Source organism: Podospora bellae-mahoneyi, chromosome 3, assembly GCF_035222275.1.
Source record: "Podospora bellae-mahoneyi strain CBS 112042 chromosome 3, whole genome shotgun sequence".
NCBI lineage: Eukaryota > Fungi > Ascomycota > Sordariomycetes > Sordariales > Podosporaceae > Podospora > Podospora bellae-mahoneyi.
The window spans coordinates 3,599,821-3,616,613 of NC_085882.1; the positions used below are offsets into that span (position 1 = coordinate 3,599,821).

A 16,793-nucleotide genomic window follows, 5' to 3' on the forward strand; every position below is an offset into this window, starting at 1 on the left:
ATTTCGGTCTAACCAGATCAGGATGACTCAGCATGATATCATAACAATCAACACACGATATCCACCCTTTGGTCCAATCAACACCTCAAGCGTTGCAGGCGAAGCACCTGATCGGTTGCCAAGCCACGGGGCGATGCCTTGTCATACGAGGTACCATGCGGTTGGCAGCGAGCAGATATTCTTCCTCTTCACGAAATGAGAAGCGATCGATTTTCAGTTCTGCACAAGGCAGTAAAGTGTTGATTGGTGAGACATTATTTTGGTATTGAAACAACTCCACGCTGTACCCAACACCCCTTCATGATCCTGTCGTCGTAATACTTCAACTCTTCGCTGTGGCCATCCTGCATGATCATATAACTACTTCGTATCCATGTCTAATGTATCAAAAATGAACCAGTCAACACCTCGCCATGCTTGGTCAATGGCAACAAAGTGTGGGGTCCTTCGTGGCAGTTGTTTGTCCCACGCTGTGAGTTGTTAGCGAGACTGCACATGGTGCGAGGTAGACGAACAACACCAAAAAAAAAGCAGGACTCACGCATCACGCGCACCGAGTGGCTCCCAGTGAAACATGAAGGACCCGAGATATGCCCCAAGAAAAATGCATATAATGATGTACCCATTGTAGTACATCGCCAACCTGTGGTTCCAAGTTCTTGTTAGCTCACCACCCAAAATACCCAACCAAGAGAAAGGTGGTATCAAACTCACAGCATGATAAAGTATCCCACCGCAAACTGTACCATGTGCAAGGCTGCCCTGACCGCTTGCTCCCAGATCTTCGGCCTGTACCCCTGCGTAACGTCGACGTTGTGTTGCCCAGCCAATGCCTCACGATGTTTCTTGACCAGGTACCGGTCATACTCCTTCGTCAACCTCCTCAAGGCTTCCATCGTGATGGCGAGCAACAAAACGCCGACGCATGACCCACCAAACATTTGGTTTGAGGTGATTTTCCACGACGAGGAGATGAAGCAGGAGTCGATCGTGTTCCAGTTCCAGAGCATGCTAATTTTGCAACCGGTGCCGCCGCCGTGGCCATGGCCGCCGCCGGCTGCCGCAGCAGCAGCGGTCGAGGTTATCTTGGCGATCACACTGGTGATGGTTGAGGTGGGTGTCATGTCGTGGTTGGAGTGGTCCATTTTGGGTGTGTGGATGCGGAATATTAACTGTTGTTTGTGTCTGAAGTGAGGCCGTAGCAAGATTGAAGCTGTAGCAAAACTGAGTGAAAATTGATCAACAGATGAATTGGTGGTCAAAAGTTGAGCTGGATAAGGTTTTGTGGTAATTCTTTCGAGGGCGGGGTGCCCAGGGCAGGTCCAAATAAGGTTGAGAGGGAAGAACGCCTCTCGAGAAAGTGTACCAGGAAAGAAAGAGGCTGTTGGGGTGGGCAATCAGCGGCGGACAAGCACCACATTAATACCTTGTTTTAAACACAAGAGAGTGGCGCTTTCGTGAGACGTGAAGTGTTCTTTTTTTGGGTCAAAGAAACCATCAACTCCTGAAGCACTATCTGTTATGGATGGAGAATGAGCATGTTGTGATAGGTGTATGCTGCAGCAAATATGATGATAACTGGTGAACATCATGGACTCACCCTGGCTTGACCGAGATGGGGGGAGATGGGGTGGGCCCACACTGAGCACGTTTGAGCGAGTAGATGGCTCGTTAGATCCCTGTGGCCAACGGTTGTGATGTGAGCAGTACCAATGAATGCAGAACAACCGATGGGAGCTTGCATGGAACCATGGCGTTTTCGTGTTCTGGGTTTCTGGATAGCAGCTGCAATGTGGTGCCTTCTTGGCGGGTTGCACAACTTCACACGGAAGCATCGAATGAAGTTGATGATTTGCAGTCAGCGTCATGGACTCCGGTCGGGACTCAGGAGATGGAAGTCGGAAGTCGGGAGCTGGTCACTTGGCAAGAGTGCTCGGGTAGGGACCCTGATGGCCGCCACGCCCTGCCAAGAGCAGCTGATATCTCCACCGACCTCTATCTTGCTCAAAGCCACTCAGATGCATACGATTTTCTACCTTGTGAACACGGCGCACCTGACAGCCCTGTTATCATCGAAACCCTGTGTCTGACTGGAATTTGTTCGCCATAGGGTGCTTGGAACGAGATTGATGAGGCTGCGGAAGCTTCCCCAGGAACGCCTTGAGGCTTGTTGCCAAAAGGAAAGAGTGACATCACGGGGTGCGTGCTTTCGGATAAGCTGAGAGATTCCTTCTGAGCTGACTCCAATGTTGACCAGAAAGCTCCCTAGTCTCTCATTTTGGCCTCTGCTTGACAAAGCTTGCATTCCGTCACTGATCCTGTCAGGGTGAACAATGATACTCGACCCGAGTGCTTCGAGAGCGAGGACCGCCGAGCTTTGCAAGCCCTCTTGCTGCGACGCACGGAACAGGCCCCAAAAGAAGCCGGCTGTCTTGAAGAGTGTGTTGCCAATCGACCATTGTGTTTGTACGACGTCCGGATTTCCCGGGTCGGCCATGATGTACAGCGTATGTCCGTTGGCAAGGGAGACTTTCGATAAAATATGTGGCAAACGGCTACCTTGGCGAATATGTTGTTCTTGATCAGTCGGCTGAAGACGGGTCGGTTAGAAAAGCCAGGACCAAGAGAATACCTCTATCGTCTGGTTCTGCAGGAACAAACAGTCCCAGGGAAACCTAGCAGGGAGAACTTGGTTCTGTTTTGTGGAAGGGTTTAACAATTGTTATCTAAACCTCCATCGCTGTTTTATTGAAATTGCACATGTCGGTGCAGGCCAAATGACCAATGGGTGAAAGACAAACCAGTTGGCAAATATCCAGGCCGCTTGACACTGGTTCGAGACAGGCGTGGCTGCATGTGCGACCTTTGGTCACCCAGCTCGGGCGAAAGTGACGTCTGCATGGGATGACTGGTGATGTTGCTGTTATTCGTTATCCCACGCGGAAGCGGTCAGAGGAGTAGATATACCCCCAAGGCTGAGAAGGGCGGTGATCAATGCTGAGGCAATACCGACAAGGAAGAGTCTGGTGTGTAGTGATTGTATGGTGTTTTGAGAACCGGAAGGCAGTCCAAAATCGACCTGAGCATGGTAGCCGACCTGGGTAAGCGATCATAGAAGAGCACATCGATGACTTAACGAGGTGGCCCCTCAGTAGCTGGGCAGCCGGCCTCGCCAGCTGCCAGCCCGCCCTGCACTGGCTGGGCCAACCAAGCACTTGAACAACGAGTGGGTCCACGGCCAGCACTCTAGGTTCAAGTGACAGCCTCACAGTTTGTGTTATTGCCTTAAGTTGAGAGGGGTTAGTCTTTGGAGTCTTGCATCTCCCAGCCATGGTGTATGGCGGCCGGATCAGTGCTCAGGTGAGTGACTATTGGGGATTCCCTAGTGTTGTATGTTTTTGCTGTCTTTTACTGTTTCCTTTTATGACATTTTGTGTGGCACCTGACAAAGGGCCCGCCTTTTCACCAGACCCAAATCCGGTTGCTCTTAAGGTGGATTTTCCTATTTGTTTACTTTTGAACTGAACAACCACCAACCAATATTGTAACACCAATTGTCAACCAATTTCTGGCCTTTTGGCCCTCATTTTCGCGGCCAGTGACTTACCTAGGCCACTAGCCCAACACATCTTGTCGGCCGCCTCAATATCTTGTCGCGGTGGGAAGTTCAAATACCTGCCTGGGAGCCTCAAACTCATGTGCATTTGCCCTGGTTTCCATTTCCAATCCCCCCATGTGTTTCTCCTGGCCTTTTGGAACATCATGCGGAGGTGGTGGCGACTTTGATGCACGCATGAACCGGATGAAGAAATAGACTGCTATCCCAACTGCAATCATGGCTACTCCTACCGAGACACCAATTCCGATTTTGGCCCCGGTCGACAGCTCGGAGGATTGGATCGCGGGCTGTGGCTCGGACGTGCTCGATGGTGTTGTACCCCCCGAAATTGTCGATACTGGACCACCTGGTTCAGTCACCGGTCGAAATATCGTTTGACCGGTTGGGGATGTGGAGGATGTGGTTGTCAGTGTGGCGAGAAGCGGGTTGGCGGTCTTCCACCAGTTGACGACTTCGCTGTCACTCTCCTGCCACATTATCGGTATTCCCTTGGCCAAGACCATCAGCCTCGTGCTTGCTATGATGTCGGACAAGGCCCCAACTGGCTCAGTGGTCACCCAGACGTTCGTCATGGTCGAGTGCCGTGGTATGGTTGAAGCGCAGTCCCTTGTGTTGGCCCAATTTGTTGACGCCCATGGCCTATCAGGAGTGAAACCTCTGTTTGCACGAGATGTGAGATGGATATTCAGAAGAAAGGACCAGATCTACACGCACGAGGGGCAGCACAGCCAAGCCGTCGTTCCTTTTGGAGCTAACGCTTTCTGCGAGTAGTCAGATGCTGTTGTTGGAAAATCGCTTTCCAGAGAAGCCACAGGTGCCCATCCGCTGGGACATATGCCAGGCGAATAGTAGTACACCGTATGCAGATTCAGTGACTGAGTGCCCGGTGGATAGCACTCAGTGGCCTCTTCCCAAAAGGCCGCGACGTAAAACCCCGCAATGCCACTTCCGATGAAGGAAGTTGTAGAGAGACATGTTGATGGCCCGGTGAAAACCGTCGTGACAGGACCGACGTTGTCCAGTGGCAAAGCCATTGACGCAGTGAGGAGGACCTAGCTGGCAGACCACAGGAAGATGTCACGAACGAGGAACGAGACAAAGGAAGTTCAAAACATTAAGGTCGATGCGGCTGGTTATTTAGCCGTCTTACCGACAGACACTATAGCTATTAAACAATGTAGTATCGAAGTCTAATCCAGGGGTCAAAGGGGCCTGAAACCGAACCTGATTGGACTTTATGCAAGTTATCGGAGATATACACCAGCGCAGCCGGCCCGGCGGTTACTACCTGCAGCTCTTCCACTTGAAGTAAAATAACACCAGACGGGTACCTAGGCAGGTGGTTTATTTGACTATACCAATCTAGTAGAAGACAGTATTCCACACAGCCATCGTTGAGCACCATTCAGGGTATCTCATCACAACCCCGCATGGGCGAGAAGACACCACAGGGAACAAAATGCAAGCCGACTTGGGCAAACGTGCAAAAGCAAGTGTGAAGGGATGAAAGCGAGATGACTGATGTGAACAGGAAAAAGATCGAGAACATCAAAACACCGGAAAGCCGTATAGCTACGAGAATAGTCCCAGTAGCCGACTCCGACGGTAATCTCCTCCTGCACGTAGTCTCGGGGAGCAATATGGACCCTGCAACAGTAGTTTCGGTGTGGCTGGTGGCCTCCGTGTTTGATGTGCCCCAGTCTGCCCGTCCATTTCCAGCCAAGAGGATCGAACTGGCGCTGACCCTACACCAACTGCAACAACTGAGCGTCTTCTCACCGAAACCTAGTAAGGACACTTCCCACAGTACCCGCACTCGTCTGCCGAACAAGCTGTGTAATCGGGCAACTCCTTCTCATAGTCGTAGCCGTACAGGTTGTCGTGGTAGTACCGATGATCTTCATCGCTGTCGTCCTTGTTGACATCAGTCTCGGGGTCAAAAGAGTCATGATCAGATCCCTGAGTTTCAGGCTCGCCAACCCCATCATCACTCTCATCTGTCAAGGCCCCACCCTGCAACCCCCACCGAGCCTTGACTGCATCAGAAAGCGCATCGTTCACATCCGCAAGCCGCTCACGTACTTCTAGCCCGCCAATTCCCGCATACCTCAGCTCCATCTTCTGGTCAGGCATGTCGGAGACAACCTCGATGATCATATCAATGAGACTCTTGAGCTGTGCAAGCTCAGCCTGGTGATCCAACTCCCAACGTTGGACATCCTCCCTGACGTCCTTGATCTGAATATCCGCCTTTATAAACAGCCCCTGGGCGTGAAAGGCGAGAATGAACGTGGGGATTTGGGAGACCCATAGACGGGGCAGTTCCTCGGCAAGATGATCCTTCTTGTCCTTGGTGTAGATGCTACGGGTCTTGAGATCAAAGACTTGAGCTTGCGGAATAAGCTCACCGCCGAATTTGACGTTGATGGCGGTCTCGGCTAATGTAGCAGTGGTCTGGGATGCAAGTCCCATGTCAGCTTCAGAGAGTAAATCAGCAAGAGATGTCCGATCCTTGACGGTTGTGGACGAGGTGCTATTGACCGAGGAAGGGCCTTGAGCATGGGGCTTGATGTATCCATCTGCTTCGAAGCGAACTAGGATGCGATGACCACCGAAGGTATATCGAACGATGCGTTGGTGCGAGGCCGACCCCTTGACATCAGGCTCCCAGATGGTGTTAGCCTCGGGAAAGCTGTGACCGTATCCACGGACTCCGGGAATGATCTCGGTGGGTGTGTTCTCACGTCTCGTGAAGAAGACGGTATTGTGGATTTTGTCAACGAGGATTCGGAACGGCTTGTCTTGCCGGCGAACAAAGCGAAGGAGGTTGCCCAAGGTGCTTCCACAAGCCACGATATCAACCTCGGGAGAGATGTTGTTGTCTGCCTCCATGGCAGCAATAACACACGGCTCCAGTGGATGCTTCGGGAACCGGGCCGCGTTTTTGTCTCGGAAGTAAGTCCCATTGTCTTCGTTGAGACGCGACGGAGATGCAACTGGAGCCCACAAAGGTGGCTTGGCTATCGTCAAGAACAAGCATTCTGTCAGCAACATCTCTGATGCACGGATAAAGGCAGATTTACCAGGCACAAGGATCGTTGGTGCGGCTTCCTTCCCCTCAAGCCAGTTGTATGATGTGATGAGTCTGCAGTCGCTGATTGAAGGTGAGGCGATCTTGCTGTTGAGATTCATATCGAGATCAGATATCTCGATGGTTTGAACCAGGTTCCCCAATGGCGGAGGAGGAGATGCCTGGGCCTTCGAAGCATCATCATACTTCCGGTTGGTGTAGCGGCTGCGAGATTTGTACCAAGTCGAAGTCATGGTATGGTGTTGGGCAATGGTGAAGATATGGGAAGAAGCGATGCAGCAGAGGGATTAGAATGAACGATGTATTAGTTGAATTTCAATGCAGGAAGGATGCCGAGGACAGAGTATAAATGACGGCTCACGCTGGTTGACCGGCGACTCGATGCCGTTGCGTTTGCACCTGGGGTGCAAACGCATACCCGTATCGACTCACACCCCTTTATTTTTCACAGCGGCACTTGCCACGAAATAATTGAGATACTAAAGCAGGCTAACATGCCTTGAAGGGTGGTCCATAGGTCTTTACAGATAGTCAATAAGCCTTAAAACATAGTTTATAGGCCTTTGAGGATAGTTAATAGGCTTTAGAAGATCATTCAAAGGCCTATGAATTTACTTTCGAGGTATAGTTTATAGTATAACATGGGTTAACTTACTTTTGAGTGTCAACTATTTTGTGATGAGGGTGCTAGGTTCGGCATGATGAGAGGAAAGGAGCTGGGCTACAACGTGGGGGAAGTACACACCTCGGGCAGCCGTATTAGAAACGCCACACGGGACAGAGCGGCTGCATCCCGCAGGGTAAATCCTGATGACCAACTCTCCAAACAAGGACACCAGGAATATCAGGTAATTCAAAAGTCTGGCTTTCAGTGTTCCAGTCTTGCGCAAAAGATACGCTCATTAGGCATCTTTTGCCTTCGATGCAGTGAGGCCCGCCGCCAACACAGCCCGAGACGCAGCACAACAAGCAATGTGATTCGTTGTGTCCAAATGGCGGCCGTCCTCGTTGGCCAAAGTGAGGCTTTGCGGGGCCGTTGACCGGGTCGCACAAAACGGGATACAGCAAGTGGCATCATGGACCTATGAAAACAGGCATGCCATCCGTGTGCAAACAGAAGGGTATGCCTCCGGGTTTGAGGAGGAAGGAGGACGACAGGGCTTTTGATATCTTAGGGTAACCCCTTGAACATGACTGTGATTTTTTCTCCCAAAGTTCTGCACACAACTCTATCCAGCCTCTTCATCCCACCTTTGTTGAATCAACCATGGCATCAACCGACAACTCAGTAAGAGCCAATCGCCTGCGCAAGCTCTTTCGAGAGACCGTTGATGGGGCTCGATCCATCGGGACTCCCCAGAGTGCCCAGCTATTCCTCGAGGCCGTCCGAGGTCAAGAGAACCCCAGTGCTTGCGTCGAAACTATCGTTGGGAGCACTGCCGGTCTTGACTCTGTCAGGGACTCGGTCCGAGCCGATTTGTCGTTGCGCTTCATGATTGCCAGTACGCTTCCATTCCTGCAGTACCTGTCCCATCCTGGCATCAAAGTTCTAGCCAACGGGCAGCTGTTGCGGCACGTCCTTTTGGCCATTGCGCAGCCTCCGACCGTATGGAATGCTCTGGTCAAGTTCTTCAAAAACCACGAGATCCCTGATGCCAGTCTCTGCGGCTTCGCTTGGCTGGCTCTTGAGCTTGCGCTTCTCCCACCCACCACCAACGTGAATGTGATTGATGATGTGAAGGCCATCTCTGAATCCAAGGGACTCCTCAAGTCAGAGGGCCATGTGACGCGCGAGTATGGCTACCTGATTCAAAAGGTGTTGCGCATTCGGGGCTCGCCTGAGGAAGGTGTTGTCGGGAATGCGGGACCCGGAGGGCGACACGACAATGACCTGGCCGACTTTCGAAGAATTAGCATCTATCCCACGACTGACGAGTTCCTATCGACTCAGCTCCCGTTCTACCAGACGGCGGTTGATGTGCGCGAGACTGACCTGGAGAAGCGACCGAGTGTGCATCTCGACAACCAGTTTCGCCTGCTGCGAGAGGACATGCTGGCCGAGCTGAGGGAAGACCTGCAGGTGGCCATGGGCAGCAAAAAGGGCGGCAACAATCGGAAGTCGTTTATGCTCGGCCGACTGGATCTAGTGGGAATTGACGTGGGCAACTTGCAGCCGAAGGGAAAAGCCAAACCGTGCACCCTTTTGATCAGGTGCTTTGAAGGGTTGCACTTTCTCGAAAAGATGAAGCCCGAGGAGCGGAAGAAGTACCTCAAGGACGAAACAAATCTCCTCCGCCACCAAGCATTTGGTGTCCTCTGTCGCGACAAGGAGATCTTTGGCTTTGCTTTTGTCGACCGCGACCTCGACAACCTCGCCAAGTCACCCCCCATCGTTTCACTACAGTTTACCGACGAAAATGGTCTTCGCAATGCCATCCTCGCTCTCACCCTGCCCAGACGCGAGTTTGTGCAGTTCATCTTGGTCGGCACCCCAGTCTTTGCCTACGAACCCGTTCTGCTGGGCCTCCAACGATCCACCGACATGCCTCTCATGGACCTGCTGGTCAATCCCGCACTCATAGCAACATCTGACTTCAGCATCCCCCCCAAGCTACGGCCTTTGGTGGCCCAGCTTGTTGAGGACAGTAGACATCTCGCCGGCGAGGGCACTGTGGACCTTGACACCCCAACCGGCACCATCTCGATTGACAAGTCCCAGCTGGTGGCCCTCATGACCTCTTTGACCAAGCCTGTGAGTCTCGTGCAAGGCCCTCCAGGTACAGGAAAATCCTTCATCGGCGCTCAGATTGCCCGTTGTTTGCACAAGGCGGGCTTGAGGATTCTCGTTCTCAGCTACACAAATCATGCCCTGGACCAGTTCATGGAGGATCTTCTCGATGTTGGAATTCCTGACACCGCCATGGTCCGTATCGGCTCCAAGGCGAAGTGCACAGATAGAACCAGCGCCCTTCTTCTTTCTGCGCAACAGGGCAGTTATAGACGCAGCCGGGATGGTTGGGCTATTGTCGACGATCTCAGGCAAAAAGCAGCCAAGCTGGCCACAGAACTCCAGCAAATGCTACAGAGTTATTTACACTCACCATTTCGTTGGCAGGAGATTTCAGAATACCTAGAGTTTTCGGATCCGGATGCCCACTTCTTGCAGGCTCTTCAGGTTCCCGAGGGCGAAGATGGGTGGCGGCGGACCGGCCAAAAAGGCAAGGAAATCGAGGAAGACTATCTGTTCAAGCTGTGGATGGCTGGCCAAGGCCCTGGCATCTTCAAGAATAACATCCCCAACATTTCCCGTGGAGTCTGGAAGATGCCTCACCCGATTCGACTGAGCCATATTGAGAGATGGACCAAGGCCATGGCTGAAGAACGACTACACACGTTGCAGGAGGTAGCACGCCAGTATGGAGATCTTCAGAGAGACTTAGAGATCCAGCTCAGTCAGTCTGATAACAAGATCGTGCGTCAAAAAAGCATCATCGGTTGCACCACTACCGGCGCTGCCAAACATATTCGTTTGATCCGTGCTGCTGAACCAGACGTCATTCTGGTGGAAGAGGCCGGAGAGATCCTTGAGAGCCACATTCTGACGGCGCTCTCACCCACCGTCAAGCAGCTTGTTCTCATTGGTGATCACAAGCAGCTGCGGCCCAAGATCAACAACTATGCATTATCAGTCGAGAGAGGTGACGGATTCGACCTGAATCGATCTCTTTTTGAGAGGCTGATCCTTCAGGGAGCCAAGCACGCCACTCTTCAGAAACAGCACCGCATGATTCCAGAGATTTCCTGCTTCGCCCGTGAGCTCACATACCCTGAGCTTCTCGACGGCCCCAAGACAAGCGGCCGCGAACGCATTCGTGGGTTGCAGAATAGAGTTGTGTTTCTGAGCCACACGAAGCCGGAAGACATCGACAGAGCGGTCAAGGACCGCCGTGACCCAGGTGCGAAAGAAAGCAAAAAGAACCAGTTTGAAGCCGAGATGGTCTTGCGTTGTGTCAAGTATTTCGGACAGCAGGGCTACAGCTCCAACCAAATCGTCGTCTTGACTCCCTATCTGGGTCAACTGCGTGTTTTGCGAGACGTATTCTCCAAGAACAAGCATGATCTTGAGATTAGCGAGATGGATAAAGCTGAGTTGATCAGAGCCGGCTTGATCTCAGAGGCCGCTGCCAAGGTTGACAAGAAGCCTGTCCGGATATCGACCATTGGTGAGAGCATCTTGACATACACCCACAGAAATATTGCAAAAGAGACTAACACTTGACGACCACAGACAACTACCAAGGAGAGGAAAGTGATATCGTAATTGCTTCCCTCACGCGTAGCAACAGCGCTGGTGATGTCGGTTTCATGTCTGCCCCGGAGAGACTCAACGTTCTGATCACACGAGCCCGCAACTGCCTTGTTTTTATCGGAAACATGGACACCTTCAAGCAGAGCAAAAAGGGTAGAGCGGCCTGGGCTCCTTTTTTTGAGCTTCTGAACAAGAACGGCAATCTTTACGACGGACTTCCAGTCCAGTGCGAAAAGCACCCATCAACTCTGGCATTGTTGAAGGAGCCTGTTGATTTTGACAAGTATTGCCCTGACGGAGGGTGCACTGAGCTTTGGTATGTTGTGGCCCCGAACGTTTTTTTTTTTTTAAACAGTGGCAGGACCACTGTTCAGCATATCATCTTTCAGCATTGGGTTTTGGCACTCGGTGTAACATTGTTTGTTTTCATTTCTCTTCTTTTTCTTTTTTTCTTTTCGTTTTACTTTTCTTTTTTCTTTTCCTTTTGTGTTTTCTCTTTTCTCCTTTCCCCCCCTATTCTTGGTTTCGTTTTTGGTCTTTCCCTTTTCTTTCTTTCTTTTCTCTTGCGTATTATCATCACCATGTTGTGGCCCCTTGGCTTCTAGTCTATCTTGCAGCTCTATTATTCTGTTCACAAGGTGCAGGGCTAACTGGATTCTACACAGTGATACACTCCTCAAATGTGGCGTTCACAAATGTCGATCTCGCTGCCACCGCGTTGACGACCACTCCAGGACGGAGTGCAATCAACTCATCAGCCGAGTTTGCGCCAGACAGCACAAGGTGAAAGTGCGATGTGGGAGGCAGAATGAGGGATGTGTCAACTGGTATGTTTTCATCCTCCACGCGTTCATTGGTGATTATGTTACGCGTTGGAAACTTCAACTAACACAGTAGCAGCATCAAGGAGGATAAAGAGATGGAACGCAAGGCCAAGAGAGATTTGAAGCTGGAGGAAGAACGCAGAGCACGCGAGGAGGAATACGCACGCACCTTGAAAGAGATCCAAGACGAAATTGAACATCAGAGGCGCGTCAACAAGTATCACGCCGAGGAAAGGAACCGGAGCGAGACCATTGAACAGCAAAAGGCAGACCTCGAAGCGTTGAAAGCGGCCGAAATCAAGCTCCGTCAACAGAATAAGCAACGTGCAGAGACGCAAGCCAAATCAAAGGATACAGCCACTTCCAAGAGCACCAAGAAAACGTCAGCCAAGTCTTCCGAGGAGTGGACAAGTGAGTCAAAGGCAGAATGGGAATTTCTGAAGCAGTCGGAGCCAGGGACTTACAGCAAGGCACTTGATGAGCTGATGGCCATGATCGGGCTGGAGGATGTCAAGCAAGAATTTTTGAACATCAAGTCAAAGGTTGATACGGCCTTGCGGCAAGAGGTATCCCTGGCCAAGGAGAGATTCAGCTGCTCCATGCTGGGGAACCCCGGAACTGGTAAGTCACCCACGCCATCTCACTCTTCAGGTCTAATCTCTCTCTCTCTCTCTAGGAAAAACCACTGTGGCCCGTCTGTACGCAGAGTTTCTCACGGAGCTTTGCGTCATTCCGGGCAGCTGTTTCGAGGAGAAGACCGGTGCAGCCCTGGCGAACATTGGTGTTTCTGGTTGTACCAAGCTGATTGATGGAATCCTCAACGCCGGCGGCGGTGTTCTTTTCATTGACGAGGCATACCAACTCACGTCCGGCAACAATCCTGGTGGCGCCGCTGTTCTCGACTACCTTCTGGCTGAAGTCGAGAACCAGAGAGGCAAGATTGTCTTTGTCCTGGCTGGTTACAGCAAGCAGATGGAGAGCTTCTTTGCACACAACCCTGGACTGCCAAGCCGATTCCCAGTCGATATGACTTTTGCCGATTACACCGATGATGAACTTTTGAGAATACTCGAGCTCAAGATCAACCACAAGTACAACGGTGCGATGGACTGCACCGATGGCCTACGTGGGCTCTACTGTCGGATTGTGAGCCGGCGTATCGGGCGAGGACGGGGTAAGGAAGGATTCGGCAATGCGCGCGCTGTTGAGAACGTTCTGGATATCATCTCGAGGCGCCAAGCCAACCGTTTACGACGTGAGAGGAAAAAAGGAGCCAAACCAAACGACCTTTTCTTCACTAAAGAAGACCTTATCGGTCCGGAGCCTGCGGAGGCTTTGACCAATTGCGCCGCCTGGAAAGAGCTTCAAGGGTTGATTGGCCTTCAGTCTGTCAAGGATGCTGTTCGCTCGCTTGTCGACAGTATTCAACAGAACTATGTGCGAGAACTGGAGGAGAAGCCACCTATCGAATACTCTCTCAACAAGGTTTTTATGGGAAATCCTGGCACGGGCAAGACGACTGTGGCGAAGTTGTACGGGGCTATCTTGGTGAAACTCGGTTTGCTCTCCAAAGGCGAAGGTATGTATTTTGTTTTTTGGTCTCTACGGGCTTGGAATCTTTGAGTAACCACTTCGACTGTTCTGGGCGAGAAGCTAACTGTCAACAGTTGTGGTAAAGAACCCGTCAGACTTTGTTGGCGGTGCTCTGGGCCAATCAGAACAGCAGACCAAGGGAATTTTGGCGGCAACTGTTGGAAAGGTCTTGGTCATTGACGAAGCCTATGGTCTTTACGGAGGAGGAGGCAGCCAAGGCTCAGTCTCGGACCCCTACAAAACCGCTGTCATCGATACCATTGTGGCTGAGGTGCAGAGCGTCCCCGGCGACGACCGCTGCGTCCTGCTTCTGGGCTACAAGGATCAGATGGAGACAATGTTCCAGAACGTTAACCCTGGACTGAGCCGGCGGTTCCCCATTGCTTCTGGGTTCAACTTTGAGGACTTCTCGGACGAGGACGTTCGTAAAATCTTTGACCTCAAGCTCAAGAAGGCGGCATACCAAGCCACTCCCCAAGCCGTTGCTGTTGCCATGGAGATGATCAAGAGGGCTCGCAATCGACCCAACTTTGGAAATGCTGGCGAAATCGACATCCTGCTCGATGCAGCCAAGGCTCGCCACCAAAGACGTCTCAGCAAAGGCCAAGCGAAATCGGATAGTCTCTTCGAGGCCGTGGACTTTGATGAGAATTTCGACCGTGCAAACAAGTCCACTACCAGCGTAAAGCAGTTATTTGAGGGCACGGTTGGGTGTGAGGAGACTGTGAAGCTTCTCGAGGGATACCAGGAAACAGTCCGCACGCTCAAGTCGCTTGATATGGACCCCAAGGAGAACATCCCATTCAACTTTCTCTTCCGAGGTCCACCTGGCACTGGGAAAACGACGACCGCGAAGAAGATGGGCAAGGTATTTTACGACATGGGATTCCTGTCAACTGCAGAAGTGGTGGAGTGCTCTGCTACTGACCTCATCGGACAATATGTCGGCCAGACGGGACCCAAGGTGCAACAACTCTTGGACAAGGCTCTTGGGAAGGTACTGTTTGTGGATGAGGCGTATCGTCTAGCCGAGGGACATTTTGCCAAGGAAGCCATGGACGAATTGATGGATTCCGTCACCAAGGACCGCTACGTCAAGAAGCTGATCATCATCCTGGCGGGCTACGAAAAGGACATCAACCGCTTGATGTCCGTCAACTCGGGCCTCACCTCGCGCTTCCCAGCTGTGATTGATTTCCCATCGCTGACCGCCAATGAGTGTCTGAAACTTCTCTGCGAATTGCTCGGAAAGCAAAGGATGGGGCTCAAGAGGAGAGGCAAGGATTTTGATCTCACATGCCTTGTTGCAGCAACGGCTACCTTCAGGCGGGAGGTCATCGCCTACTTTACCCACCTCGCCGCCCAAGACAACTGGGCCAGCGCGCGCGATGTTCAGAGTGTGTCCAGGGCCATTTTCAACAATATGTTGACAGACAAGACCGGGCTTGCCAGTGGCCGTCTGGTGCTGACCGAGGTCGTCGTGACTACCGCGCTGCGGACCATGCTGAATGAGCGGGCTTCTCGAAGCAACTTTGATGCGCCAAAGATTGACATCCAGGAGATACTCCGTCGACCGCAAGCCCCGCCGCCGCAGGGACTTCCCCATCGACCGGCTACGCGTACCACCACTGCCACGGAGATTCAGCAGAAAAAGGTTGCAGCAGAACCGGTTGTTGAGGACAAAGAAGAAGAGCCACCCACTGTTCCCGAGGTCAGCACAACGGACCCAAACAACAAAGACTCTTGGATCAAGCGAGACGCAGGTGTCAGTGATGCGGTCTGGGAACAGCTTCAGCGGGATCAGCGGGCGGAGGAGGAGCGTGAGGACGAATACAGGCAGCTGCTGGAGGCCAAGGAGAAAGCGACTGAGGAGGCGAGGGAGAGGATTGTGGCCAGGTTGTTGGCGGAGGAAGCTAGAAGAAGGAAGGAGGAGGCAATCAAGGAAAAGTTGAAGGCCATGGGCGTTTGCCCTGTTGGGTACCCGTGGATTAAGCAAGATACGGGGTACAGGTGCGCCGGAGGGTCGCACTTCATTGGGAATGTTGACTTGGGAAACGTGTGAGGTTCCGGTGTTCACGCTGTACTCTGTATGACGCTGGCAATTTGTGGCACAAATAGGAACACCACTTACACCACTCAGTGGCAACAGCCACTGCTTGATCAGGGTCGTGGATTGAGTACATCGTTAGGCAATTTTATCTACCTACCTAATTACGTACTCTACACAAGAGAAATAATAAATAAGCTGAGATAGAAACTTTTATAGCTCGGATAAAGCTAAAATAGAAGGCTTCATAGCTTAGCTAAAGCTAGGAAAGGAAGTTTTATCGCTTGGATACAGTCCTATAAATGTTTGGATTTATAATTAAAAAAGAACGGTAGGAAGAAGTTATTGCGTAATCTTGTCAAGCCAGATCGTCCCTTACTTTACTTCAAGTTTCCTGCTATTACCTACTCGGAAACCTTGACCAAGGCTTCTTTGTCAGAGGTGCCGTGGTTACTAGTTTTGGACAACGTGGACGATCCGAGGCTTAATGGTTCCTACCTCCCTTCAACAGACTGAGGCTCTATCCTCATGGCCGTCAGAAATACGTCAACACATTTCACGCCAGCAAAATAGACTTGGGTTGTCCACCCGCTCGGTAGGGAGGAGAGCCCTACGCTTTTAATGAGTCAGCATGCCCGAGCGGAGGAAGACACCAAGGCAGCAGGCGAAATTTGCAAAGAGCTTTGCGGCTTTCGATTGGCTATAACTCAAGTCGCCGGATTCGTCACCAACGCAAATTGTAGCCTGGTTGAGATGGTGATGATGTTCAAGAGTTTGTTTGATGTGAAGGCCATCCTTCAGAACCAGGAGGGACCCGTCGATGCCTTGTAGCACGAGCACACCCGATCCAACGTCTGGGATGTCTCGTTTTCGAGGCTCAAACAGCCGGTGAGAGATCCACTTGGAGACGTGGTGGAATGTAACCACCGGCGCATGCCGTGGTATTCAGTCGAGAACCCTTAAATCACCCACGCATATGGCGGCACGGAGAAAATTGTAACTAAGCTTGTATTTAAGTTGTATTGCAGAAATCCAAAAGGGCCGGTTGGTGTAGTGAAACTATGGTGTTGGACCCGTGATAATGGTGAAGATATGGGAAGAAGGGACGAAACAGAGGGATCAGAACGTCTCCCCATCTGACCTTTCTATCATCAATCCCTCCTCATCCCGATAGACTGTGCCTACCTTGTAACCACGCTCAAACACGCCCGTTTCGAATTCTCATCACGCTGGTCATATCTCCAACTCCATCGCTTCACAAAGGTTATCATGTACTACATCATTTCCATAGAGGTTTTCAACCATCTGCA

General features: G+C 51.6%; 3 protein-coding genes across 3 annotated transcripts; 1 reads left to right on the plus strand and 2 right to left on the minus strand.

The window, feature by feature from the left end:
- Positions 1-360: 360 nt before the first annotated feature.
- Positions 361-2,279, minus strand: CTR3_2 (Copper Transporter integral membrane protein that functions in high affinity copper transport; the record flags this gene model as incomplete). The annotated part of the gene is made up of 3 exons (XM_062878188.1): positions 715-2,279; positions 555-643; positions 361-470 (listed from the first exon to the last, which is right to left on the minus strand). Exons 1-3 carry the CDS (start codon positions 1,143-1,145, stop codon positions 361-363), a joined length of 630 nt encoding a protein of 209 aa, XP_062734040.1. The 5' UTR covers positions 1,146-2,279.
- Positions 2,280-4,975: 2,696 nt separating this feature from the next.
- On the minus strand, positions 4,976-7,447 carry QC761_310420 (uncharacterized protein). The gene is made up of 3 exons (XM_062878187.1): positions 7,366-7,447; positions 6,703-7,189; positions 4,976-6,639 (listed from the first exon to the last, which is right to left on the minus strand). Exons 2-3 carry the CDS (start codon positions 6,941-6,943, stop codon positions 5,405-5,407), a joined length of 1,476 nt encoding a protein of 491 aa, XP_062734041.1. The 5' UTR covers positions 6,944-7,189; positions 7,366-7,447; the 3' UTR covers positions 4,976-5,404.
- A 101-nt stretch (positions 7,448-7,548) lies between these two features.
- On the plus strand, positions 7,549-15,771 carry QC761_311530 (uncharacterized protein). Its single transcript, XM_062878280.1, has 6 exons — positions 7,549-10,933; positions 10,999-11,335; positions 11,685-11,846; positions 11,920-12,464; positions 12,520-13,422; positions 13,511-15,771. The coding sequence occupies exons 1-6, from the start codon at positions 7,978-7,980 to the stop codon at positions 15,496-15,498; spliced, it is 6,891 nt and encodes a 2,296-aa protein (XP_062734042.1). The 5' UTR covers positions 7,549-7,977; the 3' UTR covers positions 15,499-15,771.
- The last annotated feature ends 1,022 nt before the right edge of the window (positions 15,772-16,793 follow it).